This window comes from Cyclospora cayetanensis, unplaced genomic scaffold (assembly GCF_002999335.1).
Source record: "Cyclospora cayetanensis isolate NF1_C8 unplaced genomic scaffold, CcayRef3 CcayRef3_contig_10, whole genome shotgun sequence".
Classification (NCBI taxonomy): domain Eukaryota; phylum Apicomplexa; class Conoidasida; order Eucoccidiorida; family Eimeriidae; genus Cyclospora; species Cyclospora cayetanensis.
This window is the reverse complement of record NW_020312037.1, coordinates 27,134-54,627: the sequence shown is the minus strand read 5'-3', so window position 1 is coordinate 54,627 and position 27,494 is coordinate 27,134. Positions and strand designations below refer to the sequence as shown.

The following is a 27,494-nucleotide window of genomic DNA, read 5'->3' as shown; positions in this document are numbered from 1 at the left end:
TCAAAACTTTTGGTAGACAGCTGCATTTTGCTGTGAGAGCAATGATTTTGACCAGATGCGCTTCCTTCTACCAAAGACCATGGGTGGTGCGTTGCTCTTTTTTGGTGCGCGCGGTGCAATGAGGATGAGAGTACTGCTAAAGTATTTAATCACAAGAATAAGATACCGAGAGAATTAAACATGTGATGCTGGGCTTTTTGTACTGTACTTGTGTTGCCAAGAGGTTTCAGGGTGTCTCTTCTGCTCTTTCTGGGCGAATGCCGTTACCGCACTATATTTGCTACGGGACGGCCAAATAGGACCAGAGACAGGCCACCCGGACCAAAGCGAGGTGATCTCTTATCAAGCAAATATGCCTTAAGGTTTGTTGCTTGGTGTAGAGAGCCGCCACAAAGTCCTTGGGAGAGCATAAGCCAGTGGGCCAGGTCAGAGCCGACCAGCCGTCTTCGGTAGAGACCGCACCAGCAGCCGTAGCGAGGCGGAGGCAAACTACCGAGATTTGGGGAGGAAATATCCTCGCAAGATGGCACAACTTGCTTTATAGACTAGAGGTTTTAAGCTTTTTTTAGATTTAGTAGCTTGGGCGGTTCCTTATTGCAGGAGCAGCAAAGGCAGAGTGCCCGTCGTCGAGTGGCGGAGCCGACGTAGAGTCGCCTACATAGATCGCCTCCTCACCCCGTCTGAGCGTGCGCTGATAATTTCTGTGAGTACAGAGGTGCCTTTATTTGCTGCTGGGGCTTCCTACGGTTCAGGGAGGCCAGCCACTCAGGTCACAGCCCTTCGGTCGTCCACCAAAATGAGGGCCAGAAAATTAAGGAGCGGCGCAGCAGCCGCGATTCTCGGATTCCTCGTGGCTGATCATGGTTCCCATATCCGAGCCTCTGCATTTCCCTTTCCAGGAGCTCACAGTCACACGGAGGATGCATCTCCCTCGAAAGGTAGTGGCATCAGCGGGACAGTTCAGGGCGGAGATGTAGCAGCGGCTGCTCTCTTTGGCGGGGGTTTCTTCGGGTCTCGGGCCTCCAATGCCAATATTTCTTTATCCATTCTTTCTCCTGCTGCGTCTAGTGCGCCATTGTCAGCCACAGTAGCAGAGGTGCTACAACAGGCGGTCACCTCCGCAACGGACGCTGTTAACGGAGCAGCTGAACACGCGGCGGAGGCATACACCATGGGCATTGAACAGGCCAGGAGCAAGACGTCGAAATGGTGGACCTCTGAAGGTCCACAGAGAGCAGCAGAGGCAGCTCGTGAAATCACTGAAGGGGCAGCTAGTATCGCATCGGGCGCAGCAAGTGAAGCCCAGAGACAACTGTATGCCTTGGGTTCCCTGCTAGAGGACAAGCTCCCCGGTGCAGCAGATACAGCATATTCAACGGCAAAGAGCGCAAGCTCAGCAGCCGGTGTCGCGGCAAAAGAGCTCTCTGCGGCAGCAAAAGATGCCGAATCTGCCTTCCTCGCGTGGGCGGGGCACATTAAAGAGGAGCTGGAGGGCGGTTCAAGTGAGGCGGTTACGAAAACTGCAGAACAGGCAGCAGCAGCAGCAGAAGTCGCACGAAAGGCCGCAGTTGATGCGGCAGAGAAGGCTACTGTAGCGGCCAGAGAAGCCAGACGCACCCTTGTCGTCTTGGGAAATCGCGTTCACTCCGAGTCCGAGGGCGCAGCGCAGTCTGCTTTGAAGGCCGCTCGGGAGACGGTTGATAAAGCAGAAAAGGCTGTGGCCACAGTAGAGCATGCAGCTGACACAGCACGCGCCGCCTTAGCTTCGTGGGGAGCTCTACTGGGACAGACACTGCACGCCGGGACGCGGCACGTGCGGGGTGCAGCGGAGGTTGCAGCAGGAGCCGCCAAGGATCTAGCAGACAGTTTGCAGAACGTGGCCAGCAGCGCCAGTAGTGCTGCAGAGACACTGGAAAGCACTGCATATGCCGTTTCCTCTGGAGCGGAGCATGGCGCAGAGAAGGCAGACAGAGTCATAGATGTGCTGGCCTCCAATGCCTCCAAGCCTCTCATCGGTCTCTTTATGCCTTGGGTCGGAGGACAGAATGTGCAAGAAGAGCCGAAGGTCAGCGCAGAAGAGGGCGAAAAGGAGGCAGCTGTGGTCGAGCAAGCGATACCGGGGTGCCATTGCCCCGAGTCAGCTACGGCGACGGCCTCTAGTTCTCCTCAGGAGGGCGAAATTGGAGGAAGCGGCGAGGATGAGGGAGCAGCATGCAACTGCCCGTCCGGTAACAACAGCGAGTCTATTCTGGATGCTACACAGCGGCTTTTGGGCCTTGGAGCTCCAGTTTTAGAAGAGGCCACGGGCACAGAAAAGGCGAGCGAAGGCGCTGAGCCAGCAGAAACGGCAGGCCTGAGCTCTGTCATCCAAAAGGCCGGAGAACGGATCCTATCGGCATTGCCTATTTTAAATCCCAAGATGGACCTTCGTCCGACGGATAGCGCTGCGTGGCTGGGTTCCTCGGCAGTGCTGAAGTCTGAAACGGATGCCACCTTATCTTCCGATCCGGCACAGAACCGTGAGGTTGTGGAGGCACTTCCTCCGGTATACAAGGAAGGGATCCCCCTGGATTGCGACCCCCTGCCCCCGTACAGGGACTGTATCGCTCAATGCGACAGCGTGGAGGCGAAGGCCAACGATTCGCAAGAGCCGGCCCCCGCCACCCAAGGCCTTTCCTCTTACGAATACAGCAAGAAACGCGCCTGTTACTTGGCGTGCGTGTCCAAATGGATCGACACGACCATTCCGGGGTGTATGGACAGCAACGGGAAGGTGGTCGCAGGCACCCCGCCGGCGGCTCAATTCCGTTCCACCACGACGACCAGTACAACCCCCCTTCCAGTCACCACCACTGTGCCCGAGGCACTTACGGATGCGAAGCGAGAACCTGCGGGCACTTCATGGGGACCCTTTTTAGAAAGACTGCAGAGAAAGGAGGAGCAACATTCCGATGAACCCAAGGAAAACACGCAGTCATCTGGCCTTTCATGGTTTTTCACTGAATCAGAAACCACCACCACCACCACTACCACCGTCCCCCCAAACAAGGGACTTCTTGACTCGCTTTTTAATAAGAGTCAAGAAACGCAGCAATCCGATGAACAGAAGGCGGCTATCCCCTCCTGGCTTTCGGGAAGCGCATGGGGTGACTGGAAGCGCGCTTTGACGAGCAAGGTAATGGGGAAGGTGGCAACAGACGATGCTACCACCAATGCAGACAGCACACAAGCAGAGGAGGAAAACCACAGGGACCTAGGCGAAAGCGAGGCCACCAATTCCAACGCCATCATCTTGGGGACTGCAGCGGCTGTCCTCCTTCTGGCGTTGATCTTCGTGATAGTGGTTCTCCGTCGCTGGGAAGCCCACCACAGAGAGAGAACCCGTGTGGCTGAGCGGCAGCAGGTGCCACCAAGCCAGAGGGGCGACATGCAGCAGCCCCTGATGCAGCAGCAGGCCTAAACTAGGCAAATAGTCCTACTAAGGTAGCCTTGGGATAGAGGCAATTCGCACGTCGCGGGGGGCAGACGCGACAAGAAATGCACTGGATAGCAATCCTGCCCTCTTCACTACTGCTCCTTAGACACCTCCACTGTCTTCTTGTATAGATCTGTGCTAATTTTAAAGATGCATCGAGGGAATAGCGGGGCCGCTATTAGTTCTAACTGGGGTTTGCCGGACAGGTTAAGATGCCTTTGGGGGGCTGCCTTGGTCAAGACTGCACTCTCCTGAGGACTGAGAAGCAGTTGTGGGGCTACCGCAACATTTATTTGTCACCTTTCTTGGGTGCGCTTTTGCGGACTTTACTCTTGAATTTATTCATCGCATTTGATGTCCGTGTCGCTCCCCAGTGTCTGTACACGACTGGGGAACACGTCTAGGCCCTCCCAACGGACGCGCACATCGAGTAAGCCTATATCGATTCATACGTATATCTGTGCTGCATAGCTAGAGAGAGGATCTGCGATGTGGGAGTGTGGGTGTGGGTCGCCGTGCTCACTGCAGAGTCCACACACAGGGCCAGACACGAAAGGCTCTACGGGTAAGATTCATAAGACATCGCTTAGCCACGCTGAAGGTACAGTCGACAAAATTCTCGACTTCAGTGTAGTGCATGAACAATTGCGCGGGTCCATGCTCAAGCCTCAGCTGCGCCCTACGGCATAACGCCGTTTCCTTAAATTAGTCACTGCTCGGAAGGGTCGTCCATACTCTCCACGCACCAAAAAACTCCCTGGTTACAGTCAAGAGACTGTAAAAAAATGACCCTGGCCATCCTTGGCCTTGAGGAACTGCAGAAGAGGCGAGCCGAGCAAACTCGCGGTTGAGGGGCCCTTCCCTGCTTAGGGAAAGGACACTAAACATTATTAGCCAAAGTGCCTACCGCAGTTAAGATAAAGCCTTTTGCTTCTCTCTCTCCGCTTTATTATCCTTTTTGTACCAAGCGTCTTACTTGCTTCCTTCGGCCTCACTTGAACAGAGACACCCCCAGTCACTCTCGGCGCCGAGGGACCTCCACTGAAACTCTGGCTTTTGGGGCTGCTCTTCTGCTGACTTCGAAGGCCCACCTCTTTGGAAATCTGCCATTCCATTAAGGCTCGAGTTCTGAGAGGCCTTAGGTCGCATTTACATAACTGCCGCGCTATAGGACGCCGCCTTGGGGTCTCCCCCTGAACTGCACTTTCGCAGGCACACCAGTCCGCTAGGAGCTGCAACAGCAGGATCTCTTGTGCCCGCCTACCCTAGCAACAGCTAGCTCTCCTCCAGGGCTGAAGACACCCCCTCGGATGCTGCCGCTCGTGAGCGGCAACAGGCGAATGCACCCTGTATGCCGCGGCCGCTTGCTACAGGGCGGAGCCGGGTTGTTTAGCGTCAAGAGCAATGGCGCAGCGGACGCAGAACACAGAGGTTGGATCTACGGGAGCCAGCTCCTTGTCATCTCGTGTGGCTTCACTGCTGGCTGCAGCCCGCCACGGGCCCTTTGCTGTGCAAGCGAAGAAGGCCGTGAAGCTTCTGGAGGGCCCCACAGCACACGTGCGTAACAGTGGCCTTCACAAGCTCAGGCAGTTGGTGCTTCAGTTTTCTCATCTTCACAAGGAACGCCAAGTTGCCCTTGAGCTATTGCTGCTTGCTCTCGAGCACGGGGACCTTTCTGCGGAGGATGCTGCAAGGAGCCCCATCGCCATCGCTACAGTCTTCAATGGGGAGCACCAACTGCCTTGCGCAGCCTTCTTGCAGCCGCCTTCCGCGGCAGCTGCTGTGCAGCCCGCTGCTGCTGCGGCTGCTGCTGCAGGAGAGAACCTGCTGCGCCTTAGCTGCCGCAGCGAGGCTCTCGGGTGCCTCATCGATCTCATTGAGGGGGGCGCCCTCGAGCTCCAGCAGCTTATAGACGCGCTCCATGCGAGGCTGGCTGCGGCAGGGAACAAGAGAGAAGCAGGCAGCAGCAACAACAACGGCAGCGTCAGCAGTGAGGAGCTGCTGCCTCGGCAGATGCAGCTTCTGCTGGTGCAGCGCCTCCTCGAGCTTGCACTAGAGGGCAAGCTGCTCCCTGCCTCAGTGCGGCAACCTAAGCAAGACGAAAGACAGCAGCAACTCCCACAAGTGGTGCGGCTTCAGCAGGCAGCAGCGGCCCTCCGTGACGCACTTATTCGAATAAGTCACTTTTGTCCTCGCGTGTGTATCGCTGCCGTGGAGGCTGTGTCTTGCGTATTGGAAGCTGTTTCAGACCGCAGCACTAGCAGCAGCGAAGTGCCTGAGGGGGGGCTCCCGTCCGTCACTTTTACGGCCTTGCTCGAGCCAACTCTCCTCGTCAGCATGCAGCTGCTGCTCAACAGCACCAACAACAGCACCAATGCAGCAAGCTGTTCTCTGCTCCCTCTTGCTGTTGCACGTCTGCTGCGGTGCATGGAAGTCGTGGGGAATGCGGAGATAGAGCTCACTGCGCGAAGCCAGAAGCAGCAACTTCAGCAGCAGAAGCAGCAAGCCATTATCAGCGACAGTTTACTGCACTTGAGCTTGTCTGCTTTGCTACGGGTAAAGGAAGTCGAGGAGTTCTCTTGCTGCTTTTCTGCAGCCTTGCAGAGCATTCAGCTCAGGGCTCTCGCCATTGCCGCCCTGCACAACGAAAGCGATGCGTGCAGCAGGGGGCCTCATTCGCTGCTGTTACTGCAGCAGCGACAACAGCAGGCACGGGCTAACCGCCTACTGTGGGAATGTGTGTGCCGGCTGTGCACTGCACGCGAGCAGCAGCAAGACCTTACAAGTTTGCTTCGGCAGCTGCTACGCTGCCTTGATCTGTTCATTTCCTCGAGGCTGCCCAATGCCGCCGCAGCTGCCTCTGCATCGAGAAGCGGGAGCAGCTCTGCGTGCAGCACGCAGAGCCGCCTCTCTCTGGGGATGTGGCGTATCGCTTGCGCCACAGTGGGCTGGCTGCTGTGGAGTGCGGCAGTCAACGAAACAAACACAACGGAGGTGCCATTGCTGCTTCAGGCTGCGAGTAGCTTGCGCAATTTGCAGCCCCAAGTCGCTCCCCTGCCCTGCAGCAGCAGGATGGCCTCGAGCGCGGCGGAATCGTGCTGCCCTTGCATATATCGTCAAGAAGCCTTGCAACGCATCTGCTGCCTCTCACCACTGCTCCTGCTCCTGGTGCCGCTTGTCACACAGCAGCAGCTTGGTGCTGGAGGCGAGCGCTGTAGAGCCCCATTGACCGAGGCGCTGCAAAAGACCTCCTTCAGGGCGCATGCGTTGCTGGCATGCGCCGCCGCTGCTGCAGCCAAGGGTGCGGCAGCTGCTGCCGAAGGAAGCGACTGCTGCGGCACCGGGGCGTGCAGGTTATCCTTCGACTTGGAAGAGCTCTTTGGCCTTGAAGGGCCTGTGGAGCAAACCAGCGGCGCTGCAGCTGCACTTCCGCTGGCAATTGCCTTATGGAGTTTCCGCATTCTTGATTGGGGGGCGGCAGAGCAGCTGTTGGGAAGGGAGAGCCTGGCTGCAGCAGACCGGCTGCGCACGGAGGAGCAACAGCAGGAAAGGTGTGTTAGGGACACCGCTGCTGCTGCTAAGACTGCTGGCGAGGCGGTATTGTCCACAGGAGGGCAGCTGCGGATGCTGTTTTCCGTACTGTTGCGCAGAGGGTGTCTTGAAGATCTCCACAGCGCTTCCTTCCTGCTGTCACTGCCAAGTGCCTTGCTGCAGCAAGGACCGTACTCATATCTGGTAGCTTGTTGCTTCCTGGCAGAATCGTTGCACGATCGGCAACAGGCGTTTGCCGCAGTGAACGCACTAGTTGCGGCAGCGCCTGCTGCGGCGCTGCAGCTGCTTCCTGCCCTACATTTTGCCGCACTAAGACTCCCTTCAACCCCCGTTTTGCGGGTACTGATCCGGTGGAAACAGAACCTGCCACAGGAGCCCCAGCTGCAACAACCCCGAACACTACCGTTGTTGCCTGATGAGTTGATATTGTTTGACGGAGACGAAGCCTTGGCCCTGATTGCGTTGGCTGCTGCAGGCGGCGCAGGAGATGCAGTTACCGAGGATTGCACGCTGCAGTCCGTAGCAGCGGAGCGGTGGGAATTGTTACGGAGCATCAGCCGAGTTTTCTCCCTGTCTCTGCAGGCCCTCGCTTCTCTAGGCCTTCATAAGACGGCAGTGCTTCCAGCTTACAGAGCCTTACATGACCTCCTGCCGCTGAACCCAGAACAGCAGCGCCAGCAGCAACAACAGCAGCACACACACAAAATGGAGTCCCTTTCATCTGCGTACGATGAATGGCTCTGTGCAGCCCGCGGGCCTGCTGCAGAGCTTCCTGGGGTAGCTACAAGCACCCTTTGCTGCTGCCGAGCACCCAGCGAGGGTGGTGCTGCGGCGGTGTGCACCCGCTGTCTTTGCTGTGCCCAGTGCTGCTGGTGTAGCGGCGATCACCTAGGAGCTCTTGCGAGCTGTTTGGCGGCCGTTTCCCCGTATTTGTTGCTGTCTGGAGACGGGCGTTGGTTTCTGCTGATGCGGAGCCTCACACGCCTGTCAGCGTTTGAGGGCCTTCCATTCTCAAAGCTTGCCGCGCCTACTCCTCTGGTTGACGTGCAGCAGGGCACTCAAGAGGGCGGAACTCCAAGCAGCCCCAAGGGCAGCACGGAGGCAGCAGGGCTGCCAGCCGCCCCAGCAGCGGCTGGTTCTGCCGTTGCATCGGCAGCCTCCGTACCGTTTATTTTACCGGAAAATGCATCCCCGCTGCAGCATCTGCTGCTGGCGTTCTGTCTGCAGCGGCTGGAGGCCGTCTCTCCGCAGGGCTTGCTGCAGTTCCTGCCTGCCATGGAGCATCTGGTTGCGGCATGCACATCTAGCCCACCCTTACGCCAGCAGCAGCTAGAAGGCTCTCGTCAGCCACAGCAACACGGAGCGTCTGGGCAGAAGCACAAATGGCTACTAGAGCGGGCCTGTGGGGTGACTCTCAGCACCTTGGGCCGCCTGTGCATGCGGCGTTTTCTAGAGCCTTCAAAAATTCTGCGGGTTCTCCGACGCAAGTGTCAGTTCCTCTTCAACGCTCTACAGGCGCCGCCAGGAGCCCTTGATGGTTGCATCCTTGTGCTGTATGCGCTCTCCCAGGATCTGGCGGAAAAGATTGAGCATCACTGGCAGCAAGAGAAACACGAGAGGCTTCAGCATCAGCAACATAGCAAGACTACCGACAGCGGACTGCCTTCAGAGCTGGAAGGCCAAGTGCAGGAGCAGCTACTTCTGCTGGAGGAGGTAGCTGAGGCAGGCTCTTCCTTTGCCCGTTCAGTGGCCTTGTTCGCGGCATCGTTTATCTTGGGCCCCCTCTACGCTGCATCTGCAGATGCGGACTCGGGAAGCGTCTTGAGGGCACCGGCGGGGGAGGTTCTCTCCGTGCGATTTGCTTGCAGCGAGGGCATTGGGGCTGTCGTTCTACACCTGCCCCTGCGACAGCTGGAAGTCCGTGGGGCTGCTTGCCTTTTGGCCGCTGCCATGCGCCAGGAGCAGGTGACACGGGGAAGCTCTACTGCGCAGACACCTGCCGAAATGCTGAGACATCATCACCAGCAGCTAAAGCTCGGTACGGTGCTGTCGAAAACTGCCGCAGCAGCAGCCGGTGACGCAGGAGGGGACGCACAAAGCGAGCGAGCGCTTATTCGCCTGCTGTTCTTGTCCAAACCTCGGGCCTGTGGGGCGACGGGGGGAACTGCTCATGAGCGAAGAGGTAAAAGTGTAGCTTAGCCGCCCAGAAGGGTGATGAAGGCAGCTGTTAATGCCGCATCCACAGAGAGAGAGAGAGCATCTGCTTTTTCTTGCTGAGTACCTGTGCCAATGCCTCTCGCTCCTGCTGCTGCTGGGTCGGTCTCACTGCAGAGTTGGAGGAGCTAAGAGCACACGCACAACAGGAAGCAAGAGACATTGCGAGACGCTTCGTAACTGCAGAGCCTTTATTGCTTGTGCTTCTCCCGCGGATCTGTGGATTCTTTGTCCGACGGTACGGCAGTCAGCCTAACAGGGCGATTCGTTCCCGCTTCCCCCTGTCCCCAGTCAGCTTCACTCCTGTTGCTCGCGTTTTCAGAATCTACGCCACAGTCGTGCTTATGAACACTCGCTATGTAGCAGTACTTTCGGTGTTGTTCTTTTAACGGGGGCAGACGGCAACTTATGGTCCAGGAATTAATAGCCTGTTTCCTGTACCCGTTCACTAGTGGCTCAACTGAGCTTTCCTCTGAATACTTTCCTTTTGGCTGTTTTTCAGATATATAACATTGATCCCCCCGGCTGTCGCGGCTGATGGGGAGTTACTACAGCTAGGGCTGCATTTGCTGCAGCAGCTGGAGATGCTCATGCCACATGTGACGGCAGGCGAGGAGCAGCTGGGGGCTACACCCGATGTCCTGCTGGGTGCTTTGTTCCCCGCAGGTGACCCTAGCAGCAGCAGCAGCTCTGACGTCATGGGCTTTGGCATAAGATTCTCAGAGTTTTCAGTGTTGGCTTCGCTCCTAAGTGCGCTGGCAGCACAGCAGCCTGCACTTATCCCCTCTGTCACGAGCTTCTTTTCCACCATGCTCCACAACTCCAGTCCGGTGCCACCTCCTTGGTATGTCTCCTTATCCTGGCGTAGAATACCCCTGTTTGATTTTTCATGATCTAGGAATCACGAGGATTAGAGCCACCAATCGTTGCCTGAAAGTCATGTCGAGTAGCTCTGTCCCCCATCCCTCTCTCCGTTACCTAGACTGCTTTCCAAAAAGTTTGTGCTAGAGCTGCTACAAGCGCACGAAGTGCGAAAGTTATATGCATGAATATGTACACAGGCATTTACAGATGTTTACCCGTCTGTACCTATTATCTACATACAGTCGTCCACGTAAATATGAAATATGCCTTTATGTTGCAAACAGGCTGCGACCTGCAGATACCAATGATATGTCTGCGTATTGCAGCTGTGGCTTGCTCATTCCATGGATTGCCACGAAACTGCTGAACTCCTCCTTTTTATTTATCCGTGTTGCCGTCACCATCACCCTTTTGTCTGCGTTTAACGGTTTGTACATCAGGCTAACAAGCTGTTCGCTGCTCGCTCTGGCGCCGCTTCACGCCACTTCAGCAGATATCTCGGATATATGGATGGAGTGGCCCGAAGGCCAGGAGGGAGCAGCAGTTTTTGCGTCTCTTCTAAGAGGGTTCAATGACCAGACAGATGATGCTCCCCAGCCAGCAGAGATTCAGCAGTGCCTATGCGGAGGCGTAGGAAAGGCAGGCCACGACTTGCTGGCTGGCGCCCGATGCGTCTTCTTAGTTGCACACGCTCAGCACAACTCAGGGGACCCCTTGCTGCTCGGCACTTGCCTGAGAGCTCTTTGTTTTGCCATTTCTCCCACTGCGACACTGTTCTGCGTGCCCTCAGCAGGTTCTCAGGGCAATCGAAATAATCTTATCATAACAGCCGAGTTGGCAATTGCAATAGCAGAGATATCCCGTGTAGTTCATCTCCAGACGCCTGACCCGACATGCTTCTACCCCCATCTGTTGGAGCTATACAAGAAGTTGGAAACACTCCTGTTGTCTTCCGCAAGCCCCCAAGGCTCTCAGTGGAATGCTCTCCTCGCCTTGGGCAGCCTTTTGCCAATAATCTTGGAGGCCGGTGTCTTGCCACTCGACGAGGCACTTTGGTGCATGCAGAGGATCGAGGAGATTCTGGAGCAAGGGCTACCGGAGCCATGTTCTCTTGCATACGCGGGTCTTGCGCATATGGCACACTCTTTGTTGCCGTTGCTGCTCTTGTTGCAACGCAGGCCGAGGCGGGTGCTGCGCCTACAGCAGCAAGTCTCCGAACTGCAGCGCCTGCTTTTGCATTTCGAAGAAATCGTGCGGCAGTGGCTGGAAGCCCCAGTAGTAGGCGCTGTTGCCAAGCTGGCCAGGGCATTTGCTGCTGCAGCATTGACGGGAGCACCTTTCTTGCTACTGGATCCAACACAAGCTGCAATGGCGCAGACGAATGCTGGGGCAACAGGGCTCACTTCGGTTTCTCTAGCGCTGTACGGCGCAGACCCAGCACCAGGCACTCTTCGGGGTCGGCAGCAACAGCCCCCGCAGGAGCTTCGTCAGCAGCAAGGGAAGCAGTCAGACGCTTCGGCTGCTGTAGTGGAGTACCTCGTAAATTTGTTCTGTGGGCATACATCTAGTACATCGGTAGCCTCGTTCGGTGGCATTCACGGGGCGCACGTTGGAAGAGGGCAAAGCCACAGGGATCCGGATCTCGCGGGAAGCATGGTGCTGGGTCTGCTATACATACAGCTAACTAGCTACACAGCGGAGGGGTCCCTTGCGAGTTTGCCAAAAAAGAGTTTGACACGGCTGGCTCTGGAGCAGCTGCTGCGAATCCGTGAGGGGCAGGAGTTTCTGCTACCGGAAGGGTTGTCTTCTGTGGAAGCACGCCTCGTAGACGGCGCCACAGCGGCTGACATGAGGTCTTTGGCAGAAGAAGGCACATCCTTCAACGAGGCCACGGTGCTGAAAAGCCAGCCCGACGCAGTTCAGAGCGAGTTTGGGGAAGCTCTTGGCTGGACTGGTTTGATAGGTGCCCAGAGGGAGGGCGGCGGGGCTAGTGGACTGCCTATTCAACATTGCATCTGTCTCTTAGAGGCCCTTGCCTGCAGCGGGGTCCCTGCTTTTTCGGAGCTCCAGCTGGGCCGGAGACTCGCGTTGCTCTTCGCGAGGGCTACAGAAGCTACGAGGTCTGCAGTGACGGAGTTAGCTGGCTGCAAGGGTCTGGAGAGGGGCGTGCAGAGGCCAGCGCCGGGGTTCGCTGACGCCGATTCTTCAAGCTCTGCCACGTACATTCGGATAAACCGTTTGTTGAAGCAGCTTCAGGGCTGTGCGTCCCTCCAACTAGGAGTTTTAAGATTTTGCTGCAGGCATTGCTACCGCCTGCCTCAACTTGCTGCCCTGTTCGTTGGGTTTGCCCATGCGGGATTCGGCATTGCGGGTGGTGCTTCACAGCCTGCTGCGCAGGAGTACCAGCAGCAGCAACTGCTGCGGCCGCCGTTGCGCCGGTCTCGTCGGTTTACTGCTGCCGTGGCGTACTATTTCTTCGCGCTGCTGCCTGCTGTGGCTGGGGCCCTAAGTCCTCGGGAACTATCTTCATTGCTGGGGGGCGTTTTGCTGAGGGGGTTGCTACCGCCTGCAGAAGAGCCACTGCTGTGGTGTAGTGCTCTCCACGCAGTCCGTCGCATCTTGGAGTGTACGCGCCGTGGTGTTTGCTGTATCGGAAAAGAAACTCAACAACGCAAGCGGTGGGAGCTGCAGCAGCAGCAACGGAAACGGCGGCTTCACTGCTCACAGGTTGAGACTGAGGTACCCTTATACATCTTCCCCTCTGTTTCTCACAAGCTCCGTTATTACAGAGAATTGCATCAACTCATCACTCTTTGGATCATGCCCCTGCTCAGTGACACAGCTACAGCAAACGGAAAACAGCGGCTCTTAAGCTCCCCTGAAAAAGCGATCCCCAAGACCCACCACGAAACTCCAACTGAGCCTGACGTACCAAAGGTCGTTGCAGCTGCTGCAGCTGCCAGGCGAATACCATTTGCCGTGTGGGGAACAGCGGCCGAGGCCCTTATCGCTTTCCTGTTGCTCCGTAGGGACTGCTTACTCGTGCAAACCGCTTTGAACGAGGAGGATGTGGCGTCTTTGACAACCCCTGAGCTGCAGAGTAAGAGGCGGCAGCACTTTTTGCAGCAACAAGAGCAGGAGGCCCGGCAGTTAATGGAGCAGCTGTCCTTCTTACCAGCATTTGTCGTGGTGTATTTGGTGCTATCGGGGGTCGCACCACTAGAACTCGTCCATCGAAAGCGCAGAATGCTGATTTTCGAGCTTGCCCCATCTGCTGAAAGTGGTCTTTCATTTTCCAGCTCACCACAAAGTACAATGGCAGCAATAAAAGGACCTACAAGTGGACTATCGGAAGAACCTGATAGGTCAAGTAACCTAACGGATGAGGATGACTATCTGTCGGCTGAAGTTGCGGCGTTGTGCTGTGGTTGCGCGTGGCTTCCACTAAAAGAGCAGGTCGAAATGTTAGAGGCATTTGCATGCAGTGGCGCCAGCGGAGGCAGTAGGAGCTCCAGTGATGTCTGCGTCTCTTCTGTCCGCTGCTTTATTGGCTTTGTAACCCTCGCTGCTCACATGGTTGCCCCTCACTTGGCCTCACTCATTTTGCCAGCCATTGATGATGCAGATGACTTCGTGACCACTGGCGAAAGAATGGAGGGCAGCTGCCTTCGTCCGTGCTCAGGCAAAGAGACCCCAGTGGGAGCTTGCCACTTGGTGCAGGGCTGTGGAGGTAGTGGGCTCTCTCTTTGTGGAGAGCTCGCTGCTTTTCCCACTTTAGGTGATGATGTAGTAGAGCGTGAGGATTCCCTCTATAATCAGGTCGCGGAGTCGTCATGTATGTACACTTCGCAGCGCGGCATTAAGCATCTTCTTTTGATGCATCACAGGTGGCTTTGCTACATGAATCGAGGAAGCAATTGTCATGAGTGTTGCCTATGCTCTCCGGTTTGCTCGTTGGGACGCATGTTTCCGCAAATGCAGCTTGTTATAGGGTCCGCAGATGGCAGGGGTTCAGGCGCGAGCCAGTGCCTTGAACCCTTACTGCTGACGCCGGCTGCATTTGCAGGGGCCCGAGGCTTTTTTTGCATGAGTTTCGCCCCGAATATCTATCTCCTCTCTTCCCTCACTTCTCACTCTGTTCAGCAGGGCAATGGATTACTAGCACAGGGGACGGCCACTGTTGCTCCCGGGGGGGATGAGATGACAGGGAACCGCAAAAGCTGCAGCCTTAAAGGCAAGCTGGACGCTCTCAGCCTATGCAATGAATTGGTGGCTGAGTGCGAAGCTACAACTCTTCAGGAAAAGAAAGCTCTTTACGGGGAAGAGTGCCACGAAGATTTTTTCTTAGAAAGGAGGGATGCCGTTCTCCTGCAAGCTCACCTGCCTTCTTCCCTCATGCATGAGGCCTGCTACCCCAAGTATCTTGGATATCATTGTCCATCACGCACCCGAGCTCGGGTCAGCACTGCCACACTCTTCGCCGCAACGGAAACGCTGGCTCCCAGTGTTGTACGGCTTCTTTACGATGAAGCACAAAGGTACGGGGGGATTGTTGCAGGGGGGATGTTCGAGACAGCGGAAAGCGGAAGGCATGGTTCGTCTCTAGCTCAGCGCCTGCGGATCCTGGCTGCTAGACTTCAACGCGTGCTTGCAGAAGCACAGGCGGCTCGAGACTCCCAAGTGTGTTCAGTACAGTGAATGACCGTCGCGTATAATTTAGCGTAGACTGCGATGAGAAAATCCCTACTCGCCGTTCATGTTTTCTCGTGCAAAGAGTGGTGACTGGGCGAGGAGCCATGAACTTTCTTTGAAGGGTATGTAAAATAGTTTTTATTGCCTCTCAAGCCCGCGTTGTCCAATATCACAAGAGCCACCCACATTGCGTTCCCATGACGCGCAGACTCGTATTTTCGTGTAGCCGAATTGCGGATGTAACATATATCTATATGTACCAGAAGTCTCAGTGATGGTTGCACACTTTGTGGGTCCAAACTCACAGGTTTTCCCTGGTGTGTTGCAGTTCTTTATTTTATGCTTCTCGTTGGCTTCTTGCTTACAGCACAATCAATACGCCTCCAACTCCCCTCTCCTCGTTCCTACAGAGAGCCACATTAGTACATTGCACTTTGCTCTTCACCTTCCGGCATAGCTCCACCCAGTGTGGCCGCGCTCTAGCTGCTATATTTCTTTTGCTCGTTTTCTTCTTAAACTACCTAGTTTTCCGGCTCTGTAGAGAGCGCACCGAAGGATCTGCTTCTGGGTAGCCGCTTTCACAGCCGCTAAGTGCTTAGCTGTGATTCACAGAGTATCGAGACGTTAATTACGCCTTGTGGTACGGGCAACGGTCCAACCATCGTGGCTGCCAAAAAGGGGCATGATCCCATATGCTTCCTTCACCCCACCGCTCTCGCTGTGGTTCACAAAGTAAGTCGACAGCGAATAACGGCTGCACTATACGTGCTTTTGTATGCTTGGTATCGCATAGACGCACGATTACTCATTGCCAGGACTCGGGTTTTAGAATAAGCTTTTTGCCCTGACAATTTGATTGGAATCTGAGGCAAATTGCCTTTATAGCTAAATGTAATAGCGAATCAGCCTGAAATATCAAACTTGATGAAGCACACTGGTTGATGTTCTAACGGAAGCGAGATGTGCTACTTCGCCCATCGAATCGGCTTCCGGTTGCGACACCGCTCTTGCAGCTCATACATCCGTGAGAGCTACATATTCTGAAGCACTTCGAAAGCAGTAAACGCAGTCTCCTTTGTGCTTCATCTAACGCTGCCGCTGCCCCTTGCTCCCATGCCAAGGGGCTGTTTACTCGGCTTTCGTTTCAGTGTATGCATATATTGTATGTATATGAACGCCCGTCAGACCTCTGTAGCTCATCTGACCAGCAATAAATCAGGTCAGCAACTGTTTGCGTGTCCGCGGAAATAGCATCCACAAGTACCTGCAGTCGGAATCGGCCTCAGAATTAGCACCAACCATGACAGTTGCTCTGCACAAAGGAGGTGCTACGTTCCCTGAGAGAGCAGACATGTTCTCCAGTTGAGTTGGTGGTATCGGGGCGTTGATACCAAATTTGGAGAACGTTTCTTTACGGGCTGTACGCACGGCTATCAGTTTCCGGAAGTGTCTTCGTATTTTGGCATTTCCTGGCGAATGAGTGCGCAGGTTCCGGGGTCTTGCACAGCCCCTCCGATAGCGTTGTGGAGATCCATACTCATGTCTTCCATGTAGTAATTGTGCGGCTTCACCAGCCAGCCCAGAGTATTGCCTTGGGCGAGTGTTAGAGGCATGTCCTCAACAACAGGAATGTGCCAGACCGCACTCGAAATCCAAGTCACCAAGTCGGCCTTCCGGATGGACTCGTTGTTCTGAGTAATTAGCACACACATCAAACACAGGGCTGATTGTGGGGTAAGACAAAAACGTATCTGAGTGCGCCTGTAGGCAAATTGGAGTGCAGTTTTCCCAGCCCCAACTGTCATTGGCAGCAAATGAAACTGCAAGTTTGTCCCCACATCCGTCGCTAATGAGCAGAATGTCTTGGGGTTGTCTAGCTGGCGGGCATGCTACTTCGTTGCCCTCCTTCCTTTATCGGCCTCTTTGTTTTCCCTTTGTATGCGTACTCCAATATATCTGTCAAGCGAGACTGCGGGCCTGAGGGCGTATTTGTTGTCCCTGGGAAGGGTAGCTTCCGACTCGTCGGGATGCCTGACTGTTGTCGCTACACGGTACTTGGCCCAGGCACAAGGCCCTGTGTACAACTCGAATTGGGGGTTTGGAATCTGCAAACACACAAGGGAGCAGCGGGTAATGGGAACTGCGAATCGCTCAAAAAGAACCCGGAGACTGTGGGCATAGGTTATCTCCAGAAGAGCAGTTGCATGATACCAATGATGTACAATGGATGCAGGCTTGTCAACGGAAATCAGCAATGTACCGCGAATGTTGGATATGGGATGACCGTCATGCCGCCAACATTTCCATACACATTATGATCCTCGTTGACGACAGTGTAGTGAATTGGCCTGGTGCTATTGAACGCCACGAATCCATCAAGTTCTTTCTCTCCAATCCATTGATCAAGTTTGATGGCTCCTGGCCTCGTGGTATCGTGCACGATCTCGGAAAAGACGACTGAATTGCTTCGGTAATCAGGAGTGAGGTCGAAGTCAACCTTCCAAACAGCCAAGTGGCCGTGGAGGGCTCCCATCCTCATTGAGCCACTTACTTGTGTCCCGTGGTGTCTTTGGCGAGCTGAATACCAGGGTACTTCGACGCCAGCATAAAGCTCACCAGTGAATGAAACCGATGCTTCTAAGAAACCACTGACATGGAAGTAGTAATCCGTGACATAATCGTAGTTGCTCACAGTAATCATAGAGCGGAGAACAAGGGCCATGTGGGGGGCGCCATCACGGAGGGTTCCGCTCTTCCAGTGAGCTCGCAAAGGACGGGCAAAATCCTTCTCGAAGATGCAGAGAGAGCCGCCATCAAATAAAACTTGGCCTGTCTTTGCGCATTCAATCCCGGGGTGCAAACGGCGAGCAGCGGATCCCAAACCCCCATACCATGAGTCGATGAAGTACCAGTTGCGCTCAGCTACAGAGTAATGTGCTAGAGCCTCCATCATTCCCATCTCAAAAACAACACGCTGGCCTTGAAATTTGACGTCCCACAGACGCAGAGCGGTGTCCCTGTCCATGTTCATCACAAACTCCCATCCTGCGTAGTTCACACTGTAGCACTCTTGACCAGGAGATTGTCGGATTGTGTAACGCCGGCCTTGAGGCTCAATATGCTCTGGAGCAGCACGGTATTCCAAGCCCACACGACCTTCAGGATTGGGAGCGAGCCAAGCTGGAGCAAGACGACGAAGGGCAGCCGCCTTTTCGCTCTTGATACTTTGTTCCCTTTCGTGTTTTTGCGCTTCTAGACGTTCTTTGAACAGCTTAGGCGTCATTTTCTTGAAGTTCATGTCTGTCTTGTAAGCTTCTACAAATTCTTGAAGGGTTCCGAATTTCTGACCGTCGTACCAGTAGCCCTTTACGTGCTCAAGTTTGAAGGTAAGCTCTTCTCTTTCTTCAGGTTTCTGAAGGACTTCGGGGCTCACACCTTCTGGTGCTGGCAGCAGGAAATAGAAAGGCACTTTGTTACCTTCAGGAGTCCGGAGGCCAGCCCAAATTGTGACAATCTTCTTATCATCACCTTCTTCATAAAGCATTGGTCCGAACTCAAGGCAGCCTTGATGGTGCTCTCCGTGGGGTTTTTTGTGCTCAAACTGGCACCTTGCTTTCCCGAACCCGTACCCAAAGGACTCCTGCAATATCTCAGCTAGCTGAGCCTCCTCTTCTGCTGCCAGAAGGCGACGTCCGAAGACACCTTGGGGATTGTAGCCTCCACAGTCTGTTGGTACCACGGCGCCAATGGGTTCCAGCGTCATCTGATCGGCGCTACGCACGTCTAGGGGCCCTACCTTGTACTGTCTATATGCCCCCTCTCTGTCTTTGCAAGTTCCGGCACGAACCCGAGCGTACCTTTTAGGAGCTGGGCCTCCTTTGTCGAGATGCTCCACTATCTTATGTTTGTCTATAAAGAGGTTGATTCGGTACACGCCTTCAATGTTCAGGTTTCGCTGCTTACCCATGAATTCACGCACCATAAATTCCTCGGTCGACGTCAAAGGATCAAACACTGTGGGCTCTGGAGCTTCCTCCAAATCCGGAGGTTCAACAGGCATGTCGCAAAAACGTCCGAAGGACGTCACTTCTAAAGCTTTGGCCCACATCTGTGCATCTGTCATTTCTGCAGTTCCACCACGGGAAGCAGCAAAACAGTAGATAGTGTAGCGGGTGTTCGGAGGAACTCCTCGAATCTCAAGCTCCGTTTTTTGTTCCGCCTCTTCAATCTCAGTCGTGGCGCCGACACGCCTCACATCCTCGCGGCTTGGAAATGCACTGCCAGCCATAGCAGCTCCGCACCACACCTTTGCTGGAGTGTCCGTCTGCACCGTCACCCTAAAACCTTTTTGGAAGGCCTTATAGGATATGATCGAAAGATCAGGCACCTTGCTCTTCGTTTCCACAGGGAATGCCGTGGCCTTTACCTGCTCCTCGCTGATACCGTTCCCCTTTGGAAGTGCCATATCTTGCGCATAGCAGTATACAACGTACTGGGTATCCGGAGTAAGTCCCGATATGACAAGGGACTGCTGCATCCCTTCATCTCCCTGCAAGACCTGTAGCTTATTTCCCTTCTTCAAAGCTTCAAGGGATGGTGGCTCTCCCCCAGCAGCGGATTCTTTTTTTTCGTCCCTTGCTACACACCATACAGTGGCGGGCTCATCGACAGTTAGGCGCACAAACACTTCATTTAGGCGGGCTTCCGAGCCGTGAATCACAAGATCTGGAGGTGTGCTGTCTGTTGTTACAGCCATGCGGGAGGCAGCGACTTGCTCGTCATCCATGACCTCGTGGTGTTCTGTTTGGCTACCATCTGGGCCTGGCAGATTGGCAGCGGCTGCCTCCGCGTAGCAGTATACGTTGTAGGTAGTATTTGGCATCACCACCCGACGATTGCCGCCCTTGTTGGCGATCTCCATACGAAGCACTTCTCCTGCGTGGCTTGTAGGGGTCTGAGAACGGATACCGTAGCGCTTCAAGATATCCACGGTAGGCGGGGGGGTTCCAGCCTGTGCTGCGCCGCACCAAACGTAAGTTCTCGGCTCGGCGACCTGCAACTGAATGCCGATACGCTCCTCCGATCCCTCTACTCGTTGGATCTGCACTAGACCAATGTTGAGCTTGTACTTTTTCTCTGCTCCATCAAAGTCCTCCCCGAAGGTGATGAGATCCCCAAAGAATCGGAACTCTAGACGCGACTTGTTCCAGCCGTCACCGTACGAGTCGCGCAAAACCACTGTGTAGCTGCCATAACGGGGTACGCAGCACGGCACCCAACGACCTTGCATGCTGCTTAGGGAGTAACCTTTACCGGCGCAGGACACAGCGCCTTCTACGAACCACTGCTTGTCTTCCGCATAGTCACCTGTGACGAGACGTACTTCGCCGCAAATAAAATCCTGCTGCATCACGTCCCTTGCAATTTGCTCTGGACATTTTCCTGACACGATTCGTAGGTCATCAATGGCAATATCTCCCTTCTCGCTAAAGCCAGCGAGGGCCTCAATGACCAGCTGTTGCGCAGTGTACCCATCAGAAGTAAACTCAAACCCGGCCTCGAGCCAGTCGTCGCCGTGATCACCGACCCTCAGTAGGTACGGTTTGCCCCAGTCCCCTAGGGCTTCAGCGTCGCCTTCAAGTGTTCGCATGTAGACTCTAAGCGAGTTGACGTCTTCTCCATACATGTGATACCACATCCTTACACAGTATAGCCCCTTGGGGTACACTTGGGCAGGAGCTAAGAGAGATGCACTTTCTCCAAGCATGTATCCGGGAGAATCCATGTACAGGTAATGCCCCTTCTTGCCTTGCCCTCGCCCAATAGTATGGTCGGCAGAGGGTCCGGTGCCTGAAGTTTCGGTAGCGCCAGAATGACGTCGCCACTCCAGACTCATGCGAGGATCAATCACAAAGGACATCAACCCGCACATACCTTCTTCAAAGTCGCAGTTCAACATCTCATCGCGGACGACTACGTAGCGCATGCACACACACAGCAGAAAGATCTCACATAAATAAAATGTTCGCTCCTCGAAATTCTCTTGCCGCTCTCTTATCTGCCCCAGCTAGATCCTTCCGCGCCTTCCACCGCTAAACATGAGCACGACGCAAACAGACTCACTAACTATGCCTGCAAGATAATGGTAGTCCTTTGCGGAAGGGACTTCACCGCGAGTCGCCAAATAAGGGGAATAGCAAACAGTAAAGGTACTGCCTTGGATAGGCCCCAAGTCGAATACTGGCAGTTCCGTTTTTGTTTTCTGTGGCCGGATGTGGAAATTGAAAGTTGCCGCCGACGAGCTTGTGATGTGGCGATTGCTGGTGATGATCTGAGCATTGCGAAGGCTGGTAGGAGGACAGTCCTCTGTACCTTTCAGCACGGCTATGCTGTCTTCAGCCCGAAGGCCGAACCCCGCTACCACCAAACTGCATGGGCGACCGGCACGGCATGAGTACTGCTGTGACTGTACAGGAACCACCTCAAGAAGGGCAGGAGCCCCTGCTCCTTCAGGAGACGTATCCAATAGAAAAGCTCGCTTTCCACCACCTGTAGGGCAGCTGGCCCTGTCAGACATTTCGGTAGGCTCATGATCGGCGTCGGTGTAGACGTACGTCTTGCACTCTTGAGGTGCCAGGCGTCTAGGTAGTAGACTCGTCCACTGAACGGCGCTACTTCCCTCTGGTTCAGCAACTGTGCTTACTGTCAGAAGCCCCGCTATGCAGACCAACAAGCCAGCCACTACAAGGAGCCTCCACTGTTGTTTCGGTTGTGGCAGTGGCGCCCGCGGAATTGGCGCCATGGTCCCGAATGCTGCTGACTATGACAAAAATCTTCAAGGTTCTGTGGTTCCGTAAAGAGGCCTTTATGAGTCGGCTGCTGCCTTTGAATTTGCTTCTCTCAAGCTACTGTAGCTGTAAAAATGCACCTTAAAAGACGTTCCGCCCATTGCGCAGTATGCGCCAGCAGGTGAGATTCGTTTGGTCGGCAACCAGACGCGCTATCTCTGCACGCCATCCAAAGATCTTGAAGCTCTCCGTGGCTCACGCTTTCCTTTAGACGACGCGAGAGTTATCTAACACCTTCAACCACCTGCACTCGAGTGTGCACATCACGTAGACGCAGATCCACGCAGCTTATTTTGAGGTACCCTGATACGTGAAGAACAAGAGCGTTCCAAAGTAAGCCCTTTGACTGAGTTACCTTTTTAAAAAGCGAAACTGAGCGAGATTCTAACCATGAGAGTCATGAAGTACCTGCTTTTGCACTGCAGTTCGGTTTGTGTGTCAACCAGATGAACGCAGCAATAGAGGTGAGGACAGATGATAGTACATCTACGCAGACAAAGTCTATCGGCATCGACATGTGATATGCTGCTTTACTTCGCTTTGTTGGGCCTGGGGTGTGCAGATTTCACCTGGGAGGCTTGGGAGGAGACCCCGCTCTCTCCAGCAGGCGAGCCGCATGTGGATCGGCGAGATCGCGCGGCAGCATGCAGGATCTGCTGCACCTTGTCACCTTCTAAAAGGAAAACGGAGGGAAGATGAAGTAGAGTACACAGAATCTGTCCGATGCACGGGTGTGTGGTGCTCGCAGCAGAGTCACCTGCTCGTGGGCTGCAGCCCAGCGCGCCGGATAGGTCACGCGCTTCAATGCAGTATCTTGACAGTTTAATATTGCAAATTGTTCTATTCGTGTATTTTTAGAATCAAGAATACTGATCAGATGTTGTGTAAACCATGCATATATATGCTCGACAGGGCGCGCTTGTGCTTAAGGATTCTACAAAGCACGTATCCACCCCACAGCAGCTTGACTAATAAGCAACCACTGAGCATAGCCTCTCAGTTAGATATCATAGAATCAATAAATTTGCCCACATTTAGCCTTAAGAACGTGGCCAGGTGTTGAACTCTCCAAGAAGCAAAGATGTTATGCCGCTGCTCATACTGGAGCGTCAAAGACAATTTCGATAGGCAAATACCGGAAGAGGCGAAGTCGTTTCGAGGTATTTGCTGTTGAGATATTAGTTCACATATATTATATGTTACCTCCGACAAGCTAAGGGCTGAATTACTCACCGCTCCACGCACAACAAAAAGGTTACCTGGCGTACCACACCCACTTACTAATGTCTGACAGACGAATTATTTCGGAGCACTCCAGTTCAAGAATCACTCTGCCTTTCAGAATTAAGTCATCAAAAAACATCCTTTGCAGATTGGCAACCGAGGCGACCCGCAGCGATGTGCTCTTCTACTGGATTTTTTGTGCAATTGGTGGCCAAAGTCGAGATTTGGCTTGCAGAAATACGGTCCCACCGATTCAGTATGCAATAAATACTGCTTAAACATTATAGAATCCAGCATTTACATATTCGTGATCTAGATATTGGAGGCTGTGCATCCTATAATATTACGAGGGCTTGCACCGCAGTACAACGTGGACCTATGTGCCCTAAAGTGGCGGTTCTGTACAGAACTGACAAGCACAAGATAATGTGAAAAAGCGTGTGCCGGACGCAGTGCTAAGCACTACAGTACAGTATTAGCTTTATTGTGAGGTGCTTAATTGGATCGATTCGCAATTTTCCCCGCTGCTTAGAAACTGGCAAAACGATTGGAGCGCAACTTGCGCAACCATCAGTCTCTCCCCACTAGCCTACCTCCGCATCGGTCTACAGGACGTATCGAAACACGAAAACAGCGAAATGGTCACTGTAAACCGATGCGAATCAGCAGCATAAGCTTAGCAAACACCGGATAGTATGTCCCGAAATTTTCTCCTGAAACGAGTTTGTGGCACCCAGCGCCGATAAATAAGGGAAGCGTTCGTCTATACAAACAATCACTGCCCTTCCGTATGTGGACCTCACTTGTGATCAACTGCGGCCCTGCAGGGCTTTTGAATACTTTTTCTGGGGCCAAAAGCTGCGTATGTTGGCCTTATTCAGCCTGCTACAAAAGTGTGCGCTCTCGTACAACCTGCGGAAGGCTTTATCCGATGCATTTTCATGTCATCCAGGCAGCCAGCAATGCAGCACACATTGGATCGAGCCTTGAAAGCTACTAGCAGGGGCAGTTGCCTAGGCGTTGCGGTGATGAACGTAGATCTGAACCAGCACTCAAACGCAAGAACCAGATGCTGCCTGGTCCTATGGGGTGGCAAGGAGAGCCAAAATGATATCTGGAGCATTCCTTATTTCTTTTAAAAATTTGGTGGTGCACCATCAATAGAATCATACCTCCAAGACGCTGTCGGTCATCTGCCGTTTGGCTCTGGAAACCCCCAGCAGCCGCCTGTGCCTCCCTGAAATACAAAAATGCAGCATCGAGCATAGCAGTGAAAACCCATACATCCAGTTTTAAGCCATTTGCAACCTCGTGGGCTCGGAAACGATTGACAGCCTACTTGAGGGCTATAAGCTCCCTGGCGACTGTAATGAAAGCCTGAACGGCCCAAGCACAACACAAGAGTAACCGGGCATATCGGACCCCATTCCTCTAATGGCTATGCTAAGCACGCCACGACTCTTGCTGAAGGCAGTTCGCTCTAGCCGCTTCCAGTCAAATGAAGACGCACCAAGTCCACATTGATGCCGTTTTTTGCTGAAGTTTCGACGAACGATATACCCAGGTCTTCAGCCTTGCGCTGCACGCACAGGGAAATTCTAAGCACTTTGCTGTTCAGTAGACCCGCAACAAAATGGAAGCCTACCAGTAAGCGCCCTTGAGGCGGTTAGAGAGGCATGGAATCCCTCAACCACAAACTAAACGAAATCCTGCTGGCTTACCTTGGCATCATCTGTAGCCACTGCGCGGTCGCAGTCTTTCTCACTTTTGTTTCCAACGAGGATCTTCACGGCATTTTCAGTCGCATAACTGGGGAAAACAGCATAATATGTGAGCCTAACTGTGTGAAAGATCTCTGGGCATCTTGACCTAGGAAAGCGATTGTGCCAATCAGATAATCAACGTGGCAAGCTCCGTGAGTGTGCGAGCATACCGGTTAACCTCTGACAGCCACTCGTCGACGTGCGCAAGTGATTCTGCCTCTGTAACGTCGTAGACAAGCACAATACCATCAGCGCCGCGATAGTACGCACTGGTGATTGTCCTGAAGCGCTCCTGACCGGCAGTATCCCACTGAGGGCACCAAAAACATGACAACATCCATTGAAAAAAAAACGAAATATAAATTGGCAGCAAGAAATGCCACTGCAAAAAAATACGACCGTGTAATCAGCTTTCAGGGGGCCCAGCGGGAAGCCGGTTGGATCCTCACGATTTGCAGCTTCACCACCTTCCCATCAACATTGACTGTTCTAAATCTCTGTGGGGAACCACATCAGCACAAGCCTTTTATTTTGGTGTTCCGCAATAGGTGCGGACGCGGGGTCAGGAGAAAGGCAAGAAGGATCGTTCCATACGAATTAATGAAAGTGGACTGGCTTGTCACATTCAGCAAGTACGACAGCAAAGGGGATCTTCATAGCTTCTAAGAGTCGCTGGTGCCAACTCACGAAGTCAACACCAATGGTGGTGATGTAGCTCTCTGAGAATGTGTCATCCTGCATTGGTAGACACAAAACGGCTTCAGCGGGCCCATCTCGCACAACCTTATTGTAATACCCTAAAGGCTTTGATTGATCTGATGTGCGCGGGCGTACCGAAAACCGAAGCAGCAAGCAAGATTTCCCGACGCCGGAATCCCCGATAAGCACAAGCTTGAAGAGGTAGTCGCTGCATCCAAACCCACTCTATAATTCTCACACTCTCGACACCTTCAGGTGCATCCGTTTTCGAAAATGATGCTTAGTGAGTTGTTGTTGGAATAACGTCAGCTTATTTAAATAGCAGTAGGCAATTGCTCACTAGTCACGTGGGCGCGAGGACATCTTGAATGCACCAGAGAAAGCGAAATGGTAAGGAGCTTTCCAATCAAAATTGGCACTACTTCGCCTCTTGTACAGCACTTTTAGTCCTGCAATCGGTCAAGCTTTTTTCTTATATTTGGACACTCGGTTACGCCGTTCGCGTAATTTGGGCTTTGCCCCGACCCACTGATGACGACAAAAACCGGCAGACGCTGACGGCCACTGAAGAGGAAGGAAGTAGTCGTCCAGTGGTATCAGATACTTCCGAGGTGTCGATAACTCAAAATGCAGTTGGACTACCGGATATATGAAGACAACTGACCGCCAACGCCAGTGTGTGCGATGTGTCCTCTGCGAGACAACGAAGAAAAAGGCTTCTAGTAGAATCCTAGAGCATTTGTTTGCAGAGAGGAGCTTGCATGAGGAGGTGAAAATTTCCTGTCCAAAGCCAGCAAATAGTATTTACTGCTCTAACACTCAGGACACTTGCGTAGGCTGACCACCGGCGTAGGCCGTCGCGCAACGATCCGTTGAAGGAGCGATGCGTCAAGTGGAATTCTTCAATTGCTTAGAATAATTAAGGGCAGAATTTTGTTGAGTGTGGATCTATGCGGTTGTCTTTGCATGCACGCTCACAGGGCCCTTGCGTCCACCAGCCACTAGGGTACCCGACAATACTGGTTGATCTAGACATTGACAACAACGAGCCCTATATATCATCGAGGAGCATATTGATTACAATTTTCCAGAGCTTGTTTCAGAGGTCTTCGTATTTAGCTGATACCAAACGCATAGTTAAGGGGGTATTCCCCCTGCTCACCCTGATATATGCGTAGTGCTATCAGGACGCTAGTGCAAACAGCGTTATCGCGATAATGCTTATTTACTTTTAAACAGCATTTTTAAAGGTGAGAAAGTGTATTCGCGCCTTTCTGGCAAACAATGACTCCTGGGATGATGAGTATAATTAGTTAACTTTTGGATGTAAGACAGATTCACCAGGTAGTGGGCTGGGATGCACTTAAAAACTTTCTACCACACTGGTTAAATGTATCCTAGAATTAGTAACGAAATCGAACAAGAGTTTTGGTTGCTGGTACCTCTTATTTATTGGGTTAAACCATTAGTTCGGTACAACGAGACGGATATGCTGTGTGCGCGTGCACTACATGCCATGTACAACTAGCTGTGCATGCTTCAAGAGTGCAGGTACGAGACCTGTAGGTGTCATCCTCCCCTTAAATCGGTAGCTCATAGGGACGCGTGCATGGGAAGACAGGAATTTTACTGTACAAAGGAATAGTATGTCGCCCGATTCATGAGTTATGAATGCATTGACGAAACGATGCCGAACAGGAAAGCGTGGCAACCATGGGAATATATTTGCCTGTAAGAGTTTGCCCCCCTCAAATCAAGAATAAATGGGGCTTCTTGAAAGATTTTATTGGAGGCAGAAATACTTCAATAATGGCTTTCTTCTTGGAGAGAAAGTAATCTGCCTACAGCGAATACTACAGGTCAAGCCTTCATACATGCCCTGCCTCATAAGTTTAGGCCAAGAACGGCTCAACAGGAATATTGGGAGAGTTGTAAAGCCTTAAGCAGATGAATATATCAGAGGTTAGGTATCTCGAGAAGTATGAAACTTTGGCTTTCACGAGCCACCTCTTGTTAGGCACTGATCTCAGATCTACACGATGTGCCTCATCACCTGGTCGTAGGTTAGGCAACAGCTCACCAATTACCTGGTCGTAGGTTAGGCAACAGCATATCAATTGAATAACCGACCGATCGGTTTTCAACAAGTTATGGAGTTGTCGA

At 53.3% G+C, this 27,494-nt stretch overlaps 4 protein-coding genes across 4 annotated transcripts; 2 read left to right on the top strand and 2 right to left on the bottom strand.

Annotated features, from left to right (window-relative positions):
• The first annotated feature begins 796 nt into the window (after positions 1–796).
• On the top strand, positions 797–3,460 carry LOC34622550. Its single transcript, XM_026337223.1, has 2 exons — positions 797–2,065; positions 2,108–3,460. Exons 1-2 carry the CDS (start codon positions 797–799, stop codon positions 3,458–3,460), a joined length of 2,622 nt encoding a protein of 873 aa, XP_026193008.1.
• A 1,419-nt stretch (positions 3,461–4,879) lies between these two features.
• On the top strand, positions 4,880–14,803 carry LOC34622549. The gene is made up of 4 exons (XM_026337214.1): positions 4,880–9,209; positions 9,359–9,479; positions 9,744–10,085; positions 10,546–14,803. The coding sequence occupies exons 1-4, from the start codon at positions 4,880–4,882 to the stop codon at positions 14,801–14,803; spliced, it is 9,051 nt and encodes a 3,016-aa protein (XP_026192999.1).
• A 1,427-nt stretch (positions 14,804–16,230) lies between these two features.
• On the bottom strand, positions 16,231–21,599 carry LOC34622548. Its single transcript, XM_026337741.1, has 4 exons — positions 20,921–21,599; positions 17,058–20,770; positions 16,744–16,902; positions 16,231–16,488 (listed from the first exon to the last, which is right to left on the bottom strand). The coding sequence occupies exons 1-4, from the start codon at positions 21,597–21,599 to the stop codon at positions 16,231–16,233; spliced, it is 4,809 nt and encodes a 1,602-aa protein (XP_026193526.1).
• A 1,544-nt stretch (positions 21,600–23,143) lies between these two features.
• Positions 23,144–25,694, bottom strand: LOC34622547 (ras-related protein Rab-1B). The gene is made up of 10 exons (XM_026337203.1): positions 25,672–25,694; positions 25,467–25,539; positions 25,320–25,367; positions 25,082–25,129; positions 24,803–24,942; positions 24,591–24,678; positions 24,380–24,448; positions 24,209–24,246; positions 24,042–24,106; positions 23,144–23,181 (listed from the first exon to the last, which is right to left on the bottom strand). Exons 1-10 carry the CDS (start codon positions 25,692–25,694, stop codon positions 23,144–23,146), a joined length of 630 nt encoding a protein of 209 aa, XP_026192988.1.
• Positions 25,695–27,494: the final 1,800 nt, after the last annotated feature.